At 39.3% G+C, this 18621-nt stretch overlaps 1 protein-coding gene across 2 annotated transcripts in view; it reads left to right on the top strand.

Annotated features, from left to right (window-relative positions):
• Positions 1-18621, top strand: part of MAN2B2 (mannosidase alpha class 2B member 2) — a 35701-nt gene that overhangs the window by 3130 nt on the left and 13950 nt on the right. For both annotated transcript variants that reach the window (XM_074587536.1, XM_074587534.1), the window contains exons 4-9: positions 3246-3392; positions 7093-7198; positions 9680-9852; positions 11204-11319; positions 12314-12491; positions 15604-15802. In XM_074587536.1, coding sequence (XP_074443637.1) covers positions 3246-3392; positions 7093-7198; positions 9680-9852; positions 11204-11319; positions 12314-12491; positions 15604-15802 — 919 coding nt within the window. The remainder of the gene's footprint in view (positions 1-3245; positions 3393-7092; positions 7199-9679; positions 9853-11203; positions 11320-12313; positions 12492-15603; positions 15803-18621) is intronic.

Genomic DNA, 18621 nt, shown 5'->3' with positions numbered 1-18621 from the left:
CCCTCCATCACCTGGGATTTCGGGATCCCGACACTCGTTTGGAGGCAGCATTGGGAGCTGTGCCCATTTGCCCGTTAATTTTGGGTTTGTGCGTGCCCGTGTTCTGCAGGATGCTCCTGATACGTTTTCTTTTGGTAAAGGAAAATCTTCAATCTATTTGATTATGTGGCAGATTTTTCTTGGTCTTTTTCTTTCTCTTGTTACTAAGACAAAACCCCAGGAGAACCTTCTTAGAGAGGAGAGCAGGATCCCAGGTCCTCAACCGCTGGGGTGGGGTTGGAGCCTAGTCCCACTGGAGTATAGTAGCAAAGTAATTTTTGCTAAATAAATGAGATGTAGAGCAAAATAAATCAGGTGGGGCACTAATACCTTTTATATTTGTTTGTCAATATACTGACTTTTATATTAGTATGAAATTCTTTCATTTATGTGAAAGATGCGGTGGATATGGCATCAGATTTCTAAAAGTAACTAATGAAAAAGAGGTAATGGCTCACCAAAGAATCTCTGATGTGGATATATTTTGTCTTCCCCTTTTAGGAAATGTTAGTGAATTTCTCCTTTAATACTTCAAATTCCTAGTCAGAAATTGCATTAGAGAACAAACCTAATTTTTATTTTGTGTCAGTTGGTGGTCAAAGATCTTTTCTGAGAGAAATGAGACACATGTTAGCTTTTTTTTTTTTTTTTGAGAAGATGCAATTGCTTGAAGCCTCAGTTCCTCTGCTGTTAAAGCACAAGCATCAGCAATTCCTGTAGTCAAAAACCACAGAGGCTACCCCTGTGGATCATTTCAAATGCTTCTGTAGTAAAGTGAAACCTGAAGGTAACTCTCTGTGGAATACTAATGTGATCCCAACCAATTTTACATTTTTAGTTTCCTTAGTTATTAGGTTTCACTCATGACTGAAAACATACTATTTTTTAGTGTTTCATTTCTCCATTTATAACTTGGAAAAAAACCCCATTTTATTTATGATATCAGAACAGCAGTCTTCATTGTGTGTTGGAAATTATAGTATTGATGGAGAATTCCAGCACTGGATGTATAAAAAAAAGGTTTTTTTCCCCCTCTCGAAAAGAGCTATCTGTTGCAATCTGATAATAACAGTAGTACCATAATTTCCATGAAATGTGCCATCTCACTGACGTATCCTACCATAGGTGTGAAAGACACCTCACTATTGTCTAGAATGCAGTACAAAACTATTTTTACATCATGGTAGAAGTTTAAAATCTATATTCAAATAAGTAAAATCTTACCTGATTATTTAGACTGGGTCACTGCTTATTGTTTCAGAGTATCTCATTAGCAGATAGAGGCCATGAATTGGAAAGAAAATTCTTATTGTTGCTTGCAAAATGCAACAGGATGCAAAAACATCCTGGTTTGTGAGAACAATTATTTTGAACTCCCACCCAGACAACTGGGGTTTATAAACTTTGGGGGATTGGGTAATATCTTACTGCTTAGTTCCAGTACAGTTTGAGTCAGAATAAAGACTAGCTTGCCTAATCTCCAAAATACCTCAAGAAAATATTTTCAGTAAGTTACCACACAGAGTATTTTAGTATTGTATTAAATTTGAAAAGTCCTTGTTCAGCTCTTAAAATCCAGTGTGCTCCACTTAACTATTAAAAACTAAAATTGAGCCTAATGTTGTAATCATTGTACATATACTTGGATTTTAGAATGTATTGTTTGTAGCCAATTGCCAGTGAAAAATGAAAATTCCTTAGCAGTCACTGTTGAGTATTAGTAAAACTTACAAGCTATCCCCTTAGTTAAAATTTCACGTTGTATTAAGCATCTAGTCATAATCTTGATTTTAAAAAAACCCTTAAGAACTGATCTAGAAATGATTGAACGAGTCATTATTTAGATAAGCACCACAGTATTTTAAGCCATCCCTCCTACGCTCAAATGTTTTCACTTTTTTAAGGACACTTTAGTGTTTTTACAAAGATCGCTGGATTTCAGTTGTGGAAAGAGAGGGGTTAAGAAAAGTTCACTTCTGATTTGGATCACATCAGAAGGGATCATCCCCTTCTTATTTCAAAATGTGATTTTTTTTCTTGTAGGAAACTTGCATAAATTAGTCATATTTTACATATCATGCCCATTAATTTTTAAGTGGGTGAGAGATCTGTATGTCAGTCACTTTCAGATGTATGTGTTTGTGTTGTGGTGTGCATTCTTAACCAAGTACCAGTAGCTGAAGTAGAAAAGTGTTATGGTTAGCGTTAAAATAACTGTGCTGTAACATGCAGATAATTTTCTTACAAGACAGCACAGATGTTGCAGGAAATTCTTGGATCTCTGCTGTTGTCTTTAGACATTCTGTATCACTTTGGAATTAAGGAATGGGTGAAAGACTGGATCTCGTCAGCAGAAGTTGTTCTGTCAAGGATGAATACCTAAAATATCTTGATGTGTGCGACTTTAAAATTAACGTGATGTTGTTCATTTGATACCATTTCATAAGATATAACAGTGTGATAGGTTATTTGGATGGATACAGCTGTGATGTTTGCATTCCAATAATATCCGTAGGCCTTGGAATACAAGAGACTTTAGGAATGGCATAGGATCAGTGCACAGATTCTCGCACTGAATGTTTCTGTGTCAACAGTCAAACTCATTCTAAGAGTCCTTTGCCATTTTGGTTTTACTCTATCCTAAAACATCAAGCAAAATGGAATTATTTTTCATGACTGAAGCTTCTGGGGCCATAATAGTATAATTTACAGTATATGTATCACTGTGTTATACTGTCCATGCACATCCGCAGCACAGACTCATACTCACTCTGAACAGACAATTCTGATAGTTCAGGCCATCAAAATAGGAGCAGAAATGGAAGAATAAAGTGTGCACGTGGGGTTTTTAACTGTATTGGTGCAAAGTCTTATCATTCATGGCATTGTTAATTTAAGGTAATCAACGAGGGACAGGGTAAGCTGTTCCAAATACATCAAAAAGAAAGCTTGTATTGGTGTCTGCTCACCTTGGGGGAAGCTACACCATGATCTAGTGAGGTCCCTAGTCAGAGGATATGTTTTGGAGCAGAAGGGCCCACAGGGTGTACATAACCAGAGAGAACTCAATCTTTCTGAGTGTACAAAGGAAGTGTGCAACTAAAGTGAGGTTTTTGATCTCTCTCTTCTCAAGGCCAATAAGTGTTTAAAGCAGCCCGTTTAATCTAGGCAAAACAGACTTTATTTTCTATGTATTTTTTTTGCAGGAAAGTATGCACGCTTATGCAGCAAATGTCTACACATCTGTTGTAGAAGAGCTAATAAAAGGAAAGCACCGCAAATTTATTGCTGTGGAGCAGGAATTCTTTCGACTCTGGTGGGATGCTGTAGCCACAGATATGCACAAGCAGCAGGTAAGTTGTACCAGAGCCATACTTCCTCCTAACAAAAATCCACACTCTATTCAGGGGGCAAGGAGGGGCAAAGTACCTTACTGTTTGCTTCTTACATAGGTCTTGTGTAAGCTGTCTCTGAATCTGGTACTTTTTATGAAAGGACCTTAACTCTAAAGGCAGTTGTAAGCCAGCTATAGATTAGAGCAGTAGGAGGTAGTAACCTTTGCACTGAAGGTTCTTTACACTTTACAGTTCTTGTTTCATCCATGACTTTCTTATTCGGGGGCATGCTAGTATAAGATGTGGGTGATTCTGAAAGAAGCTGCACCAATATCTGTTAAACATCTGAAGCTCATAAACTGCCACCTAACGCTGCTCACAAGAAGGAACTTTTTTCCTTTCCAGTTAAGTACTGCTCAAAAACCTGCCATGTGTAAACAAGGATAGTGCAACAAAGAGGTGACTTCAGATTCAATAGCAATATCTGTTTCTTTGGTTTGTTTGTTTATAAGCTGTGATCCCTCTCAGTCTTCAGAGCTTTAATTTGGGGATTGTTTTTTTCCTAGGAAAGACATGAAGTTTTATTTGTCATTTCTTAGTTCCTCTGGCCGTGAAACAAATATTCTGAAATGAAAGACTGGTCTGATAGCCTAGCAGCTGCTCATGTGTTGCATTGCAGTGCAAGAAGTTTAATTTTTGTGCCCTAAAGCCAGAGGATATACAGGTGCAGCTTCCCATAGGTACTCAGAACTCCATGGTCTGTTTTGTTACTGTGCACCAGCCAACAGCAGCATATTACTTGAGGTACTTTGCATTTCAGTTTGTTTAAAGTGCTAGATGTTTAAAGTGTCATGTGAAAAACAGACCTCTTCTCTGTTTTTTTTTTAACCTAGTCCTTCACTAAATTCTGAATGTTCTGTACTGTTTAGTATTTAAATAATAGCTTACAACCTGTGTGCAGCTGACCTCTGTATGAGAGGTTTTGCTGTGTGTAGGCAGTTCACAGTTTTTGTGTGGGCACTTTGCCCATACTTGCCAATTGCAGGACAATTATTTTGTCTGTTTCTGATTGGAAAACTGTACTGTTATTCTGGTGGGGGGGAATTAAAAATTATAGTATTGGAACTACTTTGTGCGGGTACAGAAGAGTAATCTAACTTTCTAAGGTCAGTTGATCTTATTTCAAGTATATTATCCTGCTGTAACCCAAATATGAAGGCCTGTGTTTCTAATGTATATTCTAGCTATTATGTGGAATCCAGAAGAATAAATGTGTATCACATTTGACCTCAGTAGTGCAAAACTAGTACATATGATTCAGCCATTAATTTCCTAGCCTAATTACTGATAATTGTTGCTTTTAGTCAGTTCTCTAGTTACTTTATACTTGCTTTTCTGAAAATTAAAATTATTAAAAACAAATTCCTCTTAAACTGTGTGTCAAACACTTAATCTCTAGTAATATTTAAGAACTACGATGGTGAGCGGTTTGCTGATGAGTGGCATGTTTTTTAACACTAGCAAGTTGCAAATATTGGGCCTTGAAATTAGGTCACTCTGGTTACTGTCCTGCTTTTTCCACTTGAACTCTAGCATTAACAATTTTCTGTAGTACAGGCTCTCTGGTTTTAATTTTGCCTTTTTGGTTTTTTCTTAATTTTGCTTGGAATACAGGATTTAATTCTAGTTTCTTTTGGCATGGCTGCTTTGGATTAGAGTGGTGGCATTAAAAACTAGTAAAAGGTACAGCCTGAGTATGGAAGCTGATTTTACAACTCGGACAAGAGAATATATAGAAGTGAAATGTATTACAGCAGTATTCAGCCAGATATGAACCTCTGAGTTCTCAGTGTGTGTTATTTCCACAGTATTTTCTTGTGTGAACCATTCCTATTGCCTTACTCTGGCTTGATGTCTGGGTGTTTGAACTAGGGGAAAAAAGATGTGTAGCCACTTCTATCTGGTTTATAGGGATGAGTTGATGTGAGGATAGTGGTAGTTGTCCCAAGGGCCACAGATATGTTCTACGACCGCAGCAGTCTGCTGCTTGTAGTACTGCTGTTATCTGTTTCCTCGGTTCCTCCTTCCTTTTGCCCAGTTCTGATCAGCAAAAGTGCTTGTCATTGAAGATATTGTTTTCTTTTTTTTTTTTCCTAGGATCAGGTGTTATTTAAATTACTTGAATTATTTTTCTTGTGTTTTCAGCATCTCAGTGGTTCTACAAAACATTAAAAAAACATTTCCATGGCCCAAAGTTTGGATCAAAGGTATCTTTTTTTGGACATCCATCCAAGTGGGGAACAATGGCCACAGATGCTTTTCATGTAGGTCAGGACCAGTTCTGTGCTGACACCAGATATCAGTTATCTGGTCTCCCAGCATGCTAATCAGTCACCACAGTCGGCTGGAACTAATTTATGAATGCTGAGCCCTGAAGCGTTTTCACAACATTGTGAACGAGAGAAATGATTATAATCAAAATTGACAATCTGGCATCGTATCTGAGCAGACACAGGGGCATTCACTGAAGGTTCCTGGGGAAATAAACATAATAGCTCTGGAATTGGCATCCTACATGACAGATTTAAAAAAAAATAAAAAAGAAAGGGTGGAGATTAAAATACATATTTGTATAAACTTTCTTTGTTGGAAGTTTGAGTTATCTTTGAAGTTCTAGGTAGTGAAGTAACTATAATAAAAACAGAAGACTCCCTAACACTTCTAGAAAGGGACACAGACTATTACTCCCTCCCTCCAAACACCACCCCCCCTTTCATCCAGCACATTTGCTGAAAGTTGTACTTGTCAGCATACTGGTTGTTTCTAGTGGCTGAAATTAAAAAAAAAAAAACAACCCCCCCCCACACAAAAAAACCCACCTAAAACCCATAAAAACCTTGAACAGTTGAACAGGTTGTAATATATTGACAGTTTTTAAACTAGGAAAATGAGACCAGAAATGAAGGTTAACGGTGGGTTTATCAGACAGGCAAACCTGCTACATGTGAAATAACTATTTCTTAATAAAGCATTCTGTCTCACAAGTTGAGCAACCTGTCCGTGCTCAGAAGGCAAGGTAGATGCACATAGAGTAGAAGGGATGTGATGGTACAGTCTGTCTCCCTCCTGGATCCCACAGATCTGTATCCAAACTGTTACAGAGGTAGTAGACTAAAGGAAACCCTGGGAGCGTGGCTGTTGCTGCTTGCATGGGGTTGCATATTGCTCTCTCATCCAGCCACCCAGTGCCTTCCCTAAGCCAAGACAGATGCAGCAGGAGGAAGAACTTTAGGAGAAGCACCAGTATCTTCTCTTTTAATCCTCCAGCTCTAGTTGCCTTGAGGTAGGATCCTAGCCTGCTGCCGGTGCAGTGAATGGGGACAAGTCTCGTGTTTAGATAGCATAAAAGCATGGTGACAGCCCTACCGAGAAGCACCAGGAGGTCAATGTCTACCTGGCAGTGCATCCTTTGTGCCTGCTACCTGGCTTTACTATAAGCTGGGTAAATCAATGCACTGTGCAGTGCATTAGTACGCTTTTTTTCTTCCCCCTTTCGATAGCATTCACTACAGACAGCCTTTTATCCTACTTTTGTCCTGGATGCCTTCTTGACGAGTGTTGTGTCTAGGTAATGTGCTGTGATCTGAAATTAATTTTCAACCTTTTTGGATAAGACTGAAATGAATTTGTGTTCTGTGTCTTAACTTCAATATCGTAGGTCCATCAGTTACTTCAGGAGGGACGACTGGAATTTGTCATTGGAGGGCAAGTGATGCATGATGAAGCTGTGACACTAATTGATGATCAGATTTTACAGTTGACGGGTATGCATATTTGCATTTAACTTTGTTGTTGTTGTTATGACCTTGGGGGTTTGTTTGGTTTTTTCATTTCTCCACCCCAACTTTGCTATTATTTTCTTACTCTTCAAGAACTGATTAAAGCATCTCTTATTTCTCTTACTTTTTACTTCTGTGAGTTATCTGTATAAAAATCTTTGCTTCAAAAAAAAAACCCCAAACCACCACACAACAGTTCTGCAGTAGGCAGAAGGGTAACTGAAAGCTGGCTTGAAGTTTAATCAATGTCAGTTATAAACTCCTTTGGAGTAGAGGCCTTTTGTGTACATGTGTGTGGATGAGAGTTTAAGCTCCTGGGATGATTGCTATGGTGAAGTTGAGGGTATGAAATGCTCTGGAAGAAAATACCTGGTAGCAATTCAGAGCATGGGGAGCTTGTATCGTTTAGGCAAAGTCTTTTGCAGAACGTGGGCCACAGAACGTCATTGAGGTCATCTGATCTTAGTTGAAAGACTTGCTTGATGAAGAAACTCCCATTTGTAATCATTAGCAGCAGCCTCTGGTAGAAATAGGCGCGTATTTCCAAGAGATGCTCTATTTCCCATTTTAAACTTCTAACTTCTGCTTTCAGCCATTTGTATGTTACACATCTCCATCTGATAGTTGAAAGAGTCTTGTAGTATTTAAGGTTATCTCCATCTGATTAATGAAAAAAGAAACAGGATAAATCATGCCACCACTGTGCTATAGATGCCTATAATATGCCATGAGGGAGTAGCATGTTTTTTTGGGGTGGGAGGGGATGTATTAGCACCAGCTGTATGTCATGGCTGATACAAACCCTGCCCATTTTAGGGCTACGCTCTGGGCAGATTCCTACATGGGAGAGTAAAGGGTCAGAAAACACTGTTATCGTTTGCTGAATCTGACTGCGCAGCACCACTGTCCTTGTTCCTTGCTTGTCAGTGTTTATCAGGAGCACAGGGATGGAAACTGCTTTTGCATCTCAGTGAGTCACTGCATTATACTCTGGCCAAAAGGAGGAGAGGGAATGAACATTATTTTTTTTTTTCCTCATCTGACTCCTGTGTTTAAAGGTTGTTATATGGACTTAGTACACCAAACTCAGGACTTCTCCAATGAAAACACTGACATTGACTGAAGAGTCCTTTTGTCAAATGCAAATATAGCTTTTTCTTTCATTGGAGTTAGCTGCAAAACCCATTATTTCTAATTTAATCTTTCATTCTGTGTATAAACATAGTTTTTTTAAAAAAGAAAATTCAAATTTGGTGATTTATTCAGCAGGAACAAAGATAGTAATATATTTCAAAATTCCCGTATATTTTTCTTGAAAGCACTCTGCTCAGGTTGAGTACATACAAACCGAAAAAACTGTATCCTTACATTGTGTGTGGAGTTCATCTTGAGAAGACAAAGCCAGTGCAAGCATTTGGGCTCTACATTTCATGTCTTCTCCTGTCTGTCCAGCCAACTGCATTTTGGAAAAGCCTAGCAAACTCAGCCTAAACTGTGCTTCAGTTAGAAGGGTTAAAATGAACACATGGTTTGTGAATATTTTCTCTAGAGAAGACATTAACCATGGGAAAGATGAAGTGAAAAGAGAATGCCTTGCAACCTCAGTTATTCAAATATGATATTAAAATTTGGAATGGCGTTAGTCCAGAATGGGGAAGGTACGGTTTTATTTTCAAATAGTTCTGAGCCCAGTTCCAGAACTAAGTAATTAAAGTCTGCAATTTCTTTTTTTTTTTTTTTTTTTTTCCCCAATATGATGAAGATCCTAGTGCAATATACTGGAGTTCTTAATAAAATCTACTGCTTAGCTGGTTGTTTTACTTTGATTCAAATGGTTTGTCTGAGTTTATTGTCTGGCCTTTCTGGTTTGGGGGTTTCTTTTTTTGAAATCCATTTCAATACGAAATTAATAACATTGTTTGTAAATAACATCTTGTATCAAGATTGCTCTGAACCTTTGGGGTTTTTTTGGTTTTTTTTTTTTTTTTTTTTTTTTTTTTTTTTTTTTACAATTGAGGATCATATTCATACTCGTTTTGTTTATGGGATGTCTTCCCTGTCCCTTTGTCATTGATGTGAGACTGAAATTTTCTGAGAATGGGTGGTATGTTTAGAGCAAACACAAACTAAAACACAGCTTATTGTTTTCATGCAGACTCCAACCTGGCTATTAGCCTTAACCTAATCTATATCTAAGTACTTTTTCCCAGGCCAGTCTCTAATCATAATTCGTTTTTCTTGTTCATCTTTTATGATGTTAATAAGTTATACTTGGCATAGCAAAATAAATACTGTCAGTATGAAATTTCCTGCTGTGAATCATTAAATTCCTGAAACCTTGAATGGTTTGGAAAACAGCAACAAAGAGCTATCCTTTTAGTGCTTATCTATAATACTATATGTCCATTACATTTACAAAATGAACTTGTAGAAGTGTTCCTAACGTAAACAAATTTTGCTTTGCAGAAGGCCATGGATTTTTGTATGAAACTTTTGGGATCAGACCCCAGTTTTCTTGGCATGTCGATCCTTTTGGTGCTTCAGCTACAACACCAACACTTTTTGCTCTGGCTGGTTTTAATGCTCATCTTATTTCTCGGATTGACTATGATCTGAAGGCTAACATGCAGAAAAACAAGGTAAAAATACCCTTCAGAATGGAACCCATTGCCAGCCTCTACTTACAGTCATTTAAATGATGACATTAAGATAAGCATCCCTCTGATCTGTGCAAGAAAATGTAGGTATTTCTTCTCTAAAAGTGACATGTTAATTGCACGTGGTCATAGTGAAATGTATTGAATCCGTGTAATATGGTCCGTAATATTTTCGTGACTTCTGGTGAAGGATAAAATATAGTCTATCCTGAAGAAGACATAAAATGCAGGCAGTTGGGCAAGGCGTAAGTGGACATTGAATTAGGAGTGTTGGAGCTGGAGGCATCTAGAATGGGTTTCAGCTTTCCTTGAGAAAATCGTAGATATGTTGGGTTTTTATAGACTGTTTTGAAGTGTAGTGTGTATGTTTGGTCACGGTGGTTGTCATGCTTGGAAGACTTATTTGTGCCTGTAAAAGTGACAGTACTAGGTCAGTTAGGGTGGCAGCTAATAGTTTTTCCTGAATTCAGGTTTTGTTTCATGTTTTGTCTTCTCTTGCACAGTGTCCCATACATAGTAAATGTTTTTCTTTTCATATGACAATACTGGACTCCAATGTGTCATCAGTTTTACACAGTAAATTACGTGAAAATAAGGGCTTTCACTAGTATGAGCTGGACATTAGGCAGTTTTTATGAATCCTGGGTGAAACTCAAGCATCTCTGAAGAAGACAACAGAATTCCTGTAAAATTTGGTGAAGCCAGAACCTCCCACCTTATGTCGGCAATGAGTTGTGATACTTCCATTCTGCGAAATTCTGAGTTTTTGACAATCTTTTCCCATCTAATTTTTTTTCTGGCATCTAACAGTCTGGAGGCTTTCAAAACTGTAAAAATTCTGTTTCAGTTGATTAAACATTGATTCCCACTGACTACAGTGCAATCCAGACTACATCTGGATCTTTCCTCGCTTATGGATGTTCAGCTTCCACTGAAACAAGTGAGGTGTAATGCCTGTGGTAAGCTAGGCTTACATCTGGATTTTAGCAATATTCTGGCACTGTGACGCCTCCTCTCCTTCTCCATTAATTGGAATAGAAAGACACAACACTGTATGTATTGGGGTTGGAACTAGATGATCTTTAAGATCCCTTCCAACCGAAACCATTCTATGATTCTATAGCCTCCTATAGTATATATCGTGTGTCACCTTGCTTGAGGTACCATTGGCTGGTCTCAAGTAAAAGCACTTATGTGTTACAAGTGCAAGCACAAGCACAAAGTGTTACAAGTGGGGGAAGGGAAGATGGGCACTCTGGAGTGTTAAGTTGTTCATAATGGTATCTCTGTGCTTCTGCAAGGGTAACGGTTTCCTACCTTTTTTGTTTTCCAGAAGCTTCAGTTTGTATGGCAGGGCTCTCCTTCCTTATCTGAAAGACAGGAGATCTTCACCCATGTTATGGATCAGTACAGCTACTGTACCCCATCGCAAATACCTTTTTCAAACAGGTCTGAAGATTTCCCAAATAGGCAGAAATATTGATTACTTCTGAGAGTTTATATTGTTGGAGTTAAGCATTTGCTTTGACTTTTTTATCTCAACAGTATTCTACTGCTTTCTCCTGACTTGCAGTAGGTCAAGGAGATGTCTAGACTCTAGATCTGAGTCAGGATTATTGAGCATCCCCAGCTACCCACCATAATACTTGACATTTGCTCAGTACCTAACAATTGAATCCTCAAAAGTGACACTTACTACTGACAGGCATTAAAAATACTTCAAAATATTGACAGGCTTAAAAAATGTTTTCTAGCACCAGGAGGCTTGGAACACAGCTACGGCTTTCATCTACATTACGTGTATCATGTCAGTCCTTATCAATAAATATAGAATAAAAATATGAAACAGATCAATTGCTGTAAACAGAAGATGTCCAAAGCAGGACTGGGTTTTTGTTTCTCTACCTGTAAAGTTAAGATTTAAAAACTCCAGGAAGTGCAGTATGGACTATTAGCTGTTAGCTAATTGATTTTCTGTGGGAGATTTTCAGCATTATATTGCGCTGAGATTGTATAAATTATCTGTGTATATACTAAAGCAACTAAAATTTTGCATTCACTTTGTGAAAAATCTGGGAGCTTTTTAAAACTTTATTTTGCTCATTGGCTTATGCAGTAAAATACTCTTTGTAAATGAAGCCTATTTGGGGGAACATCCTCATTGTTACAAAGCTTGCTGTTTTGTCCTATGGTTTCTTTGTTCTGTGCCAGCAAACAGCAGGGACTTGGAAAGTTGCACAGTGCAAAAAACAAACTGGAGAACCTTCCACCTACCTCCACCCCCAAATAAACTCCAAAACCTAAATACTAGCAATGAACATAAAATGGATTTTTTTTGCTTCTTATTCCCTGTGTCTTTGCATTTTATCCCAGCACCTTTTGATGTGTTTTTCCCAGTTGAATAAATCCTGTTTATAACTTATGGCTTTTTCCTTCTATTTAGATCAGGATTTTATTGGAATGGAATTGCAGCTTTCCCAGATCCACCAAAAGATGGTGTTTATCCAAACATGAGTCTCCCTGTTACAGATACTAACATTAATCTGTATGCACAAACCATGGTGGCAAACATTAAGGAGAGAGCAGCCTGGTTCCAAACGAGTGATGTTTTGTGGCCATGGGTAAGTGCATGATCAGCATTTGCTTTAGAAATGGCAAGTACACCTACAGTAATGAGCAGTAGGTAGGTGGTGCTTTGCTACAGTATGTACTGCAAAAATGCAGGTGCAAACCACATGTCGGTAAAGTGTTTTTCTAGTAAGTGGGACCCAAATGTCTGTTTGGTAATGACTTTTAAAAACTAGAACTTCCTTGTACAGTCTGCCAGCTGCCTACCACGTCTTCCACCCTACTTAACATAGAAAGAGTTGTGACAAAATTGTGAAGATAACCTCTTGCAAAACTATGTATTGCGATATTGCTTCCTTTTTTCTCTCCTTGTTTTGTCTATTTAAGTGATCTGTTTACATTACTGCTTAGCGCAACATAATTCTATGTTATCAAAAACTGTAGCATTACAAAGAAAATGTATTGTTCATTAGGTAGACAACGTCTTTTCTAAGTGTTGTGTAATCATTTTGTTATATAGTCTTTGTATTTTCGTTAGAAACAGAAGCATATCCCAGCTTGGTCATCCAGATGCTTTTTTCAGCAATACGCTGTGTTAATTACATCCTGCATGTACACCTAGCACTGATGTACTCTTACTATTTTTAAGTCCTAGTCTTAGGAAAGAATAACTTTATCTAAACCAAATGTATAGTCTGTTGTTGGAATTTTAATGGATGCTGTAGGTCTCATAATTACAAGTTAAAGGCTGACGAGTGTTCTGAAGGTGGCTATTTCACCACAATATCTGTTATTGCAAAGAGAAGCAAACATTTTCTGACGCAGCTTTGAGTCACTGATTTGTTTTTCTCCCGTGTTTGTGACACTATTGCTTATAATGATTTTTTTTTTTAAGAGAGTGAGAGAAGTCAGATATAATACTCTGTAGTAGTGCTATAGTGAAGGTTATGCTGAAATGGGGAGGGAGGGAGTTTTGAATAGTATAAATAAATTCCAAATGTCTAGATCCAAACCTGCAGCTTTGCAGTAATGTAAGAAAATTTCAGTCTCTATCACAAGCACACAAATCAGGAAGTTAATGAGCTTTAAATAAAGTAATAAAAGTTTGTTACCCATTCATAGTGCTATGTAAAGAAGTAGAGAGAAACAGATATATGGATACCTCTCTAGTTAAGCTTAGCTATTTTTTTGTGATTACAAATAGTTTGGACTACTTAGATATTATTTTTTCCCTTCAGTTAAAAAAAAACCCAGGAAATACACGCCTTCTCATTTAAGGTCAGACCTCACACCCAGACTGTTGGCACTTTTGTGATGAGTTATGTGGACAAACAAGTATTTCTTCATGATCTAAAGCAGCTGGTTGTGCAGGAGGAGGCACTGGGCTGTGGGGCAGTGTAGAAGTTCAAACCTGCCTCTGTAGAGGCCATAGCAGCAGATGTAGCAGGGGGATGGAATTGTCTTAAGCACTGGAACTGATCCTTGAGATGTTTTTTGGACTGTGTGGATGTGATGACTAACTACAGCAAGTTCTCTTGGAAATCCTTATTCTGCTGAACTACAGTGTTCCTCAGCTACTATGTTCTGTGTCAGTGTGAGTGGAGTCTGCCAGCCCAGCGCATCCCCTTCTGTGGTGCCAGGTGTCTGCTTTTTATGAGGAAGTCGTCTTGGATCATGAGCTGGAAGTAGTACTTTGCATATGTGAAGTAGTTTTGACTGGTAAACATATTACTTCCTCTCCACAAATTTAATTAGAGTCAACATTTGGAAGTCTGGTTTGCACTAACTACTGCATTTTTCAGTTTGGTATGTTTTAGTAGCTCATTCCAGTTTGAAGTTGTTTCACAGTTTCTGCTATATGCATGCAGAAGATTTCTGGGTATCTCAGAAGAACTTTCTGGTTGGAAGTAGAATTTCCACTTTTCTGATCAGTGACTTACCCTGTTAGTCTGAGGGACAGTACATGTGCACTAGGATTCATAAAGGATGTGACAGTGACCTTACTTGACACACCTAGGAAATGGGAGGGGAATGGGGGTGGCACTCATATCTGGGAAAGAGAAGGGAGAGTAATCATCAGGTTCAGCTCATTCATGAGTTGAATGGGTTCAGCTCATCAGGTTAAACTCTTTGAACTCATCGGGTAAAGTAGAAGATGGGATTGCAAAGAAAATAGAGCCTCCTTGGCTATTTCTTCAAGCATCTGCTAAGCTTTGAAGACAAATTGCTGAGAGCATCTTTATTTTGAAAATGAGATCAGGATTAAGTTGGGCAATGTTTTCTGTCTCAGGCACAGAGACATGAAGATGAGGATGTGTTTAAGCTGGTGTCAGTGTTGGAAGGCTTCTATTAGGCCTTTTTATGTGGAGGAGGTATCTTAGCATGTTATTGTGCTTCAGATCAATGCCTATACCGATACTATAAGAATATACGTGGTGCCATGGCTCATTGATTTTCATTTTCCTGTTCAGCTACTGTAGTTGAACAAAGGTGTGCTTACTTACACCTTTTTTTAACTGTTTGTACGTGCAGATAGTCTGTATTGAGATGCCTCCAACAGAAGGCAGAAGTTGTGCAAGAATGCTCAAAAAAAAAGATTATTTAATACACAGTGTATCACCTCTCTTAACTATTTGGATGAGCATCAGAAGTACTATAGTCTACTGTCATGATGGGGGATCAGCAACACATTGTGAGACATTTGTAGTACAGAGATCTCTGTCCAGATTGTTTTGTTCACATCACGTCCTCAGCACTTCCGAAAGCTGTAAGCATTCTTAACAGGAGAAAATAAGGAAGTTCTTATTATATAAATTTCTTATTATATAAAAATAAGAACTTCCTTATTTTCTGCTAAGTGGGAGAAATGCAGTGTGAAAAGGTTGTCTTTCCAGGCATGTATGCATGCATTTTCCAATTGCTACAGCAAAATTTCATGCTCTTGCACAATATGGAGTGTCAACACACTTCTCCCTATCTGTAATGCTGGTTATCAGCTGATCTGTGCAAGTAACCCTACCCATTCTTGACATTTGTAACAAATAGCTTTTATATGGGCAGTCAAGATCAAAAGAAATACCACTTTGACATGGACTGCTGTTAAAAAAGATCCTTCTAAATTACATGACCCAAAGTCATTTGGCTGTTCTGTTTTTGGAATTTCAGGGCTGTGACAAACAGTTCTTTAATGCATCCGTTCAGTACTCCAATATGGACCTGTTGTTGGATTATATTAACAAGCATTCTGATGAGTTTGGAGTGACTGTCCAGTATGCCACTGTTGGTGATTACTTCCAAGCAATTTATAACAGAAATCTTACATGGGAAATTCGGGACTCTCAAGACTTTCTTCCATATTCAACAGGTAATTAAGTTCACAACTGCATAATGTCTGCCTCAAATGTATGTATTTAAAATTTTAATAAAGAGAAATTGAGAAAATGAGAAATAAAGAGGAAAACCACCATCTCCTTATAACGTTTATTTACACTACCAGGTGTCATCAAATAGACAAGTTGATCCCAACTTAGTGTTATAAGAAAGATGGTAGGGCAGTGGTTAGAATATTTCTTTGTGACCGGTGGAAGAAATGGGTGGAAGAAAGAGTGTAGAAATAGGCAAACTTGTCAAGAAATCTAACTTGAGTTTTTTGTTTTGCAGTCTTTGAGTAACAACAGAGTGCAAAGGAAGGCTAAGCCCAAGGGATATTAATGTGTGTAATGTCATCCATGTTTTTTTAATGACTTGAGGAAATGTACAGATACTGCACTAATTAGGTTCTGTTACAGTGAAAACAGTGAGCAATGAGATAAACCTGTAGGCCTAGGCTACCTGGCTGAATTCAGTGGATGGATGAAGGAAAAAAGACTGCAAACTGGTTAGCAGGCAGCAGTGGTAGCAAAGGTGCTTTGCAGAGGTGTAGTGGCACAACTAATACAAGAAGTCTCGTGTGACATTGGAGGAGTCCTGTCTGAACTCTCCAAAGCTGAGATCCTAGGACTCATTCTGCTTTAAATACAGATTTTGACTATTTGTTTCATTTTGGACATTTAACTTGGAATTCATTCTTTTGTCTGCCTCACACACGTTAGCATGCACAAATAACCTGTAGTCTCCTAGGTATTCTGCAGTATTAGATGTGTGTGTTATGCCTCTCTTCCTTTTCCCCAAAAATGATCTGTAGTAAGGACACTGTGCTCCAGGATCCAGGGAACTGAAAGGAAGCTGATAAACTGAAAGATATGTAGAAAGAGATGGATGCATGGCCAAATAGAGCCATGACCCTACTGTTTAAAAGAACTGAATTATGCATAGATTAGAGCAGAGATGGGAAACGCAACATGGAGTAGAATGTCTGAAGGAGAAGCAAGGAAGGTAACCAAAAGACCAAGGCAATCTGAAAGCTCTTAGGGTACCTCTTTGTTAGTACAGTGGAATAGGAGTGGTCAAAGTAAAACAGTTGGTGCTGAGGATTTGATGTCCACGCTAGATGGTGATGATCAGGTTCGTGACCATCTGATGAACCTGAAAGTGAACAGTCCATGCGACCTGATGGGATACACCCATGGGTACTGAAGAAACTGGCGGATGAGGTTGCTAAACCGCTCTCTATTATATTCCAAAAGTCATGACAGTCTGGTGAAGTCCCCACTGACTAGAAAAGGGGAAACATAATGCCTATTTTCAAAAAGGGAAAGAAGGAGGAACCAGGGAACTATAGGCCAGTCAGTCTCACCCCCATGCCTGGTAAGATTATGGAGCAGATCCTGCTGGAGGCACTGCTGAGGCAGAAGAATAACGAAGAGGTGATTTGGTACAATCAACACAGCTTCACCAAGGGCAAATCGTGCCTGACAAACCTGGTCACCTTCTATGAGAAGGTCACAACATCAATAGACAAGGGGAGAGCAACTGACGTCACTTACCTGGATCTGAGCAAAGCCTTTGACACTGTCCCGCATGACATTCTGGTCTCCAAGCTGATAAAATGTGGGTTTGATGGACTGACAATTCAGTGGATAAAGAACTGGCTTGACGGCCGCACCCAAAGAGTGGCTGTCAATGGGTCCATGTGCAAGTGGAGACCAGTGACAAGTGGAGTCCCTCAAGGATCAGTACTGGGACCGGTCTTGTTTAACATCTTTGTCAGCGACATGGACGGTGGCATAGAATGCACCCTCAGCAAGTTTACCAACGACACCAAGCTGTGTGGGGCGGCTGACACACTGGAGGGAAGGGACGCCATCCGGAGGGACCTTGACAGGCTGGAGAGGGGGGCCCATGCCAACCTCATGAAGTTCAACACGACCAAGTGCAGGGTCCTCCCCATTTGGGTCGGGGCAATCCCAAGCACTGATATAGGCTGGGCAGTGACTAGCCTGAGAGCAGCCCTGAAGAAAAGGACTTGGGGGTGCTGGTAGACAAGAAGCTCAACATGAGATGTCAGCGTGCGCTAGCAGCCCAGAAAGCCAAATCATATCCTGGGCTGCATCAGGAGAAGCGTGGCCAGCAGGTCGAGGGAGGTGTTTCTCCCCCTCTACTCCACTCTCGTGAGACCCCACCTGGAGTACTGCATCCAATTCTGGAGCCCCTACTACAAGAGAGATATGGACGTGCTGGAATGTGTCCAGAGAAGCGCCACAAGGATGATCAGAGGGCTGGAGCACCTCTCCTATGAGGACAGACTGAGAGAGTTGGGGTTGTTCAGTCTGGAGAAAAGAAGGCTCCGAGGAGACCTTATAGTGGCCTACCAGTATCTTAAGGGGGCCTACAAGGAAGCTGGCGAGGGACTTTTAGGATGTCAGGTAATGGTAGGACTAGAGGGAATGGATTAAAACTAGAGATGAGCTGATTCAGACTGGACGTTAGGAAGAAGTTCTTCACCATGAGGGTGGTGAGACACTGGAACAGGTTGCCCAGGGAGGTGGTGGAGGCCCCATCCCTGGAAGTGTTCAAGGCCAGGCTGGATGGGGCTCTGAGCAACCTGATCTAGTGGGAGGTGTCCCTGCCCATGGCAGGGGGGTTGGAACTAGAGGATCTTTAAGGTTCCTTCCAACCCTAACAATTTCATGATTCTATGATTCTATATGTAATTCCAGGGAAACTGGATATAATCTGGTCATATGGAGCCCATTAATGCTTGTTACATACTGTCAGGAATCCAGTTTGTCAGCTCCAAATCCA

This window comes from Larus michahellis, chromosome 5, assembly GCF_964199755.1.
Source record: "Larus michahellis chromosome 5, bLarMic1.1, whole genome shotgun sequence".
NCBI classification, from domain to species: Eukaryota; Metazoa; Chordata; class Aves; order Charadriiformes; family Laridae; genus Larus; species Larus michahellis.
The sequence above is the reverse complement of the archived record's forward strand: the minus strand, read 5'-3'. Positions and strand labels throughout refer to the sequence as shown.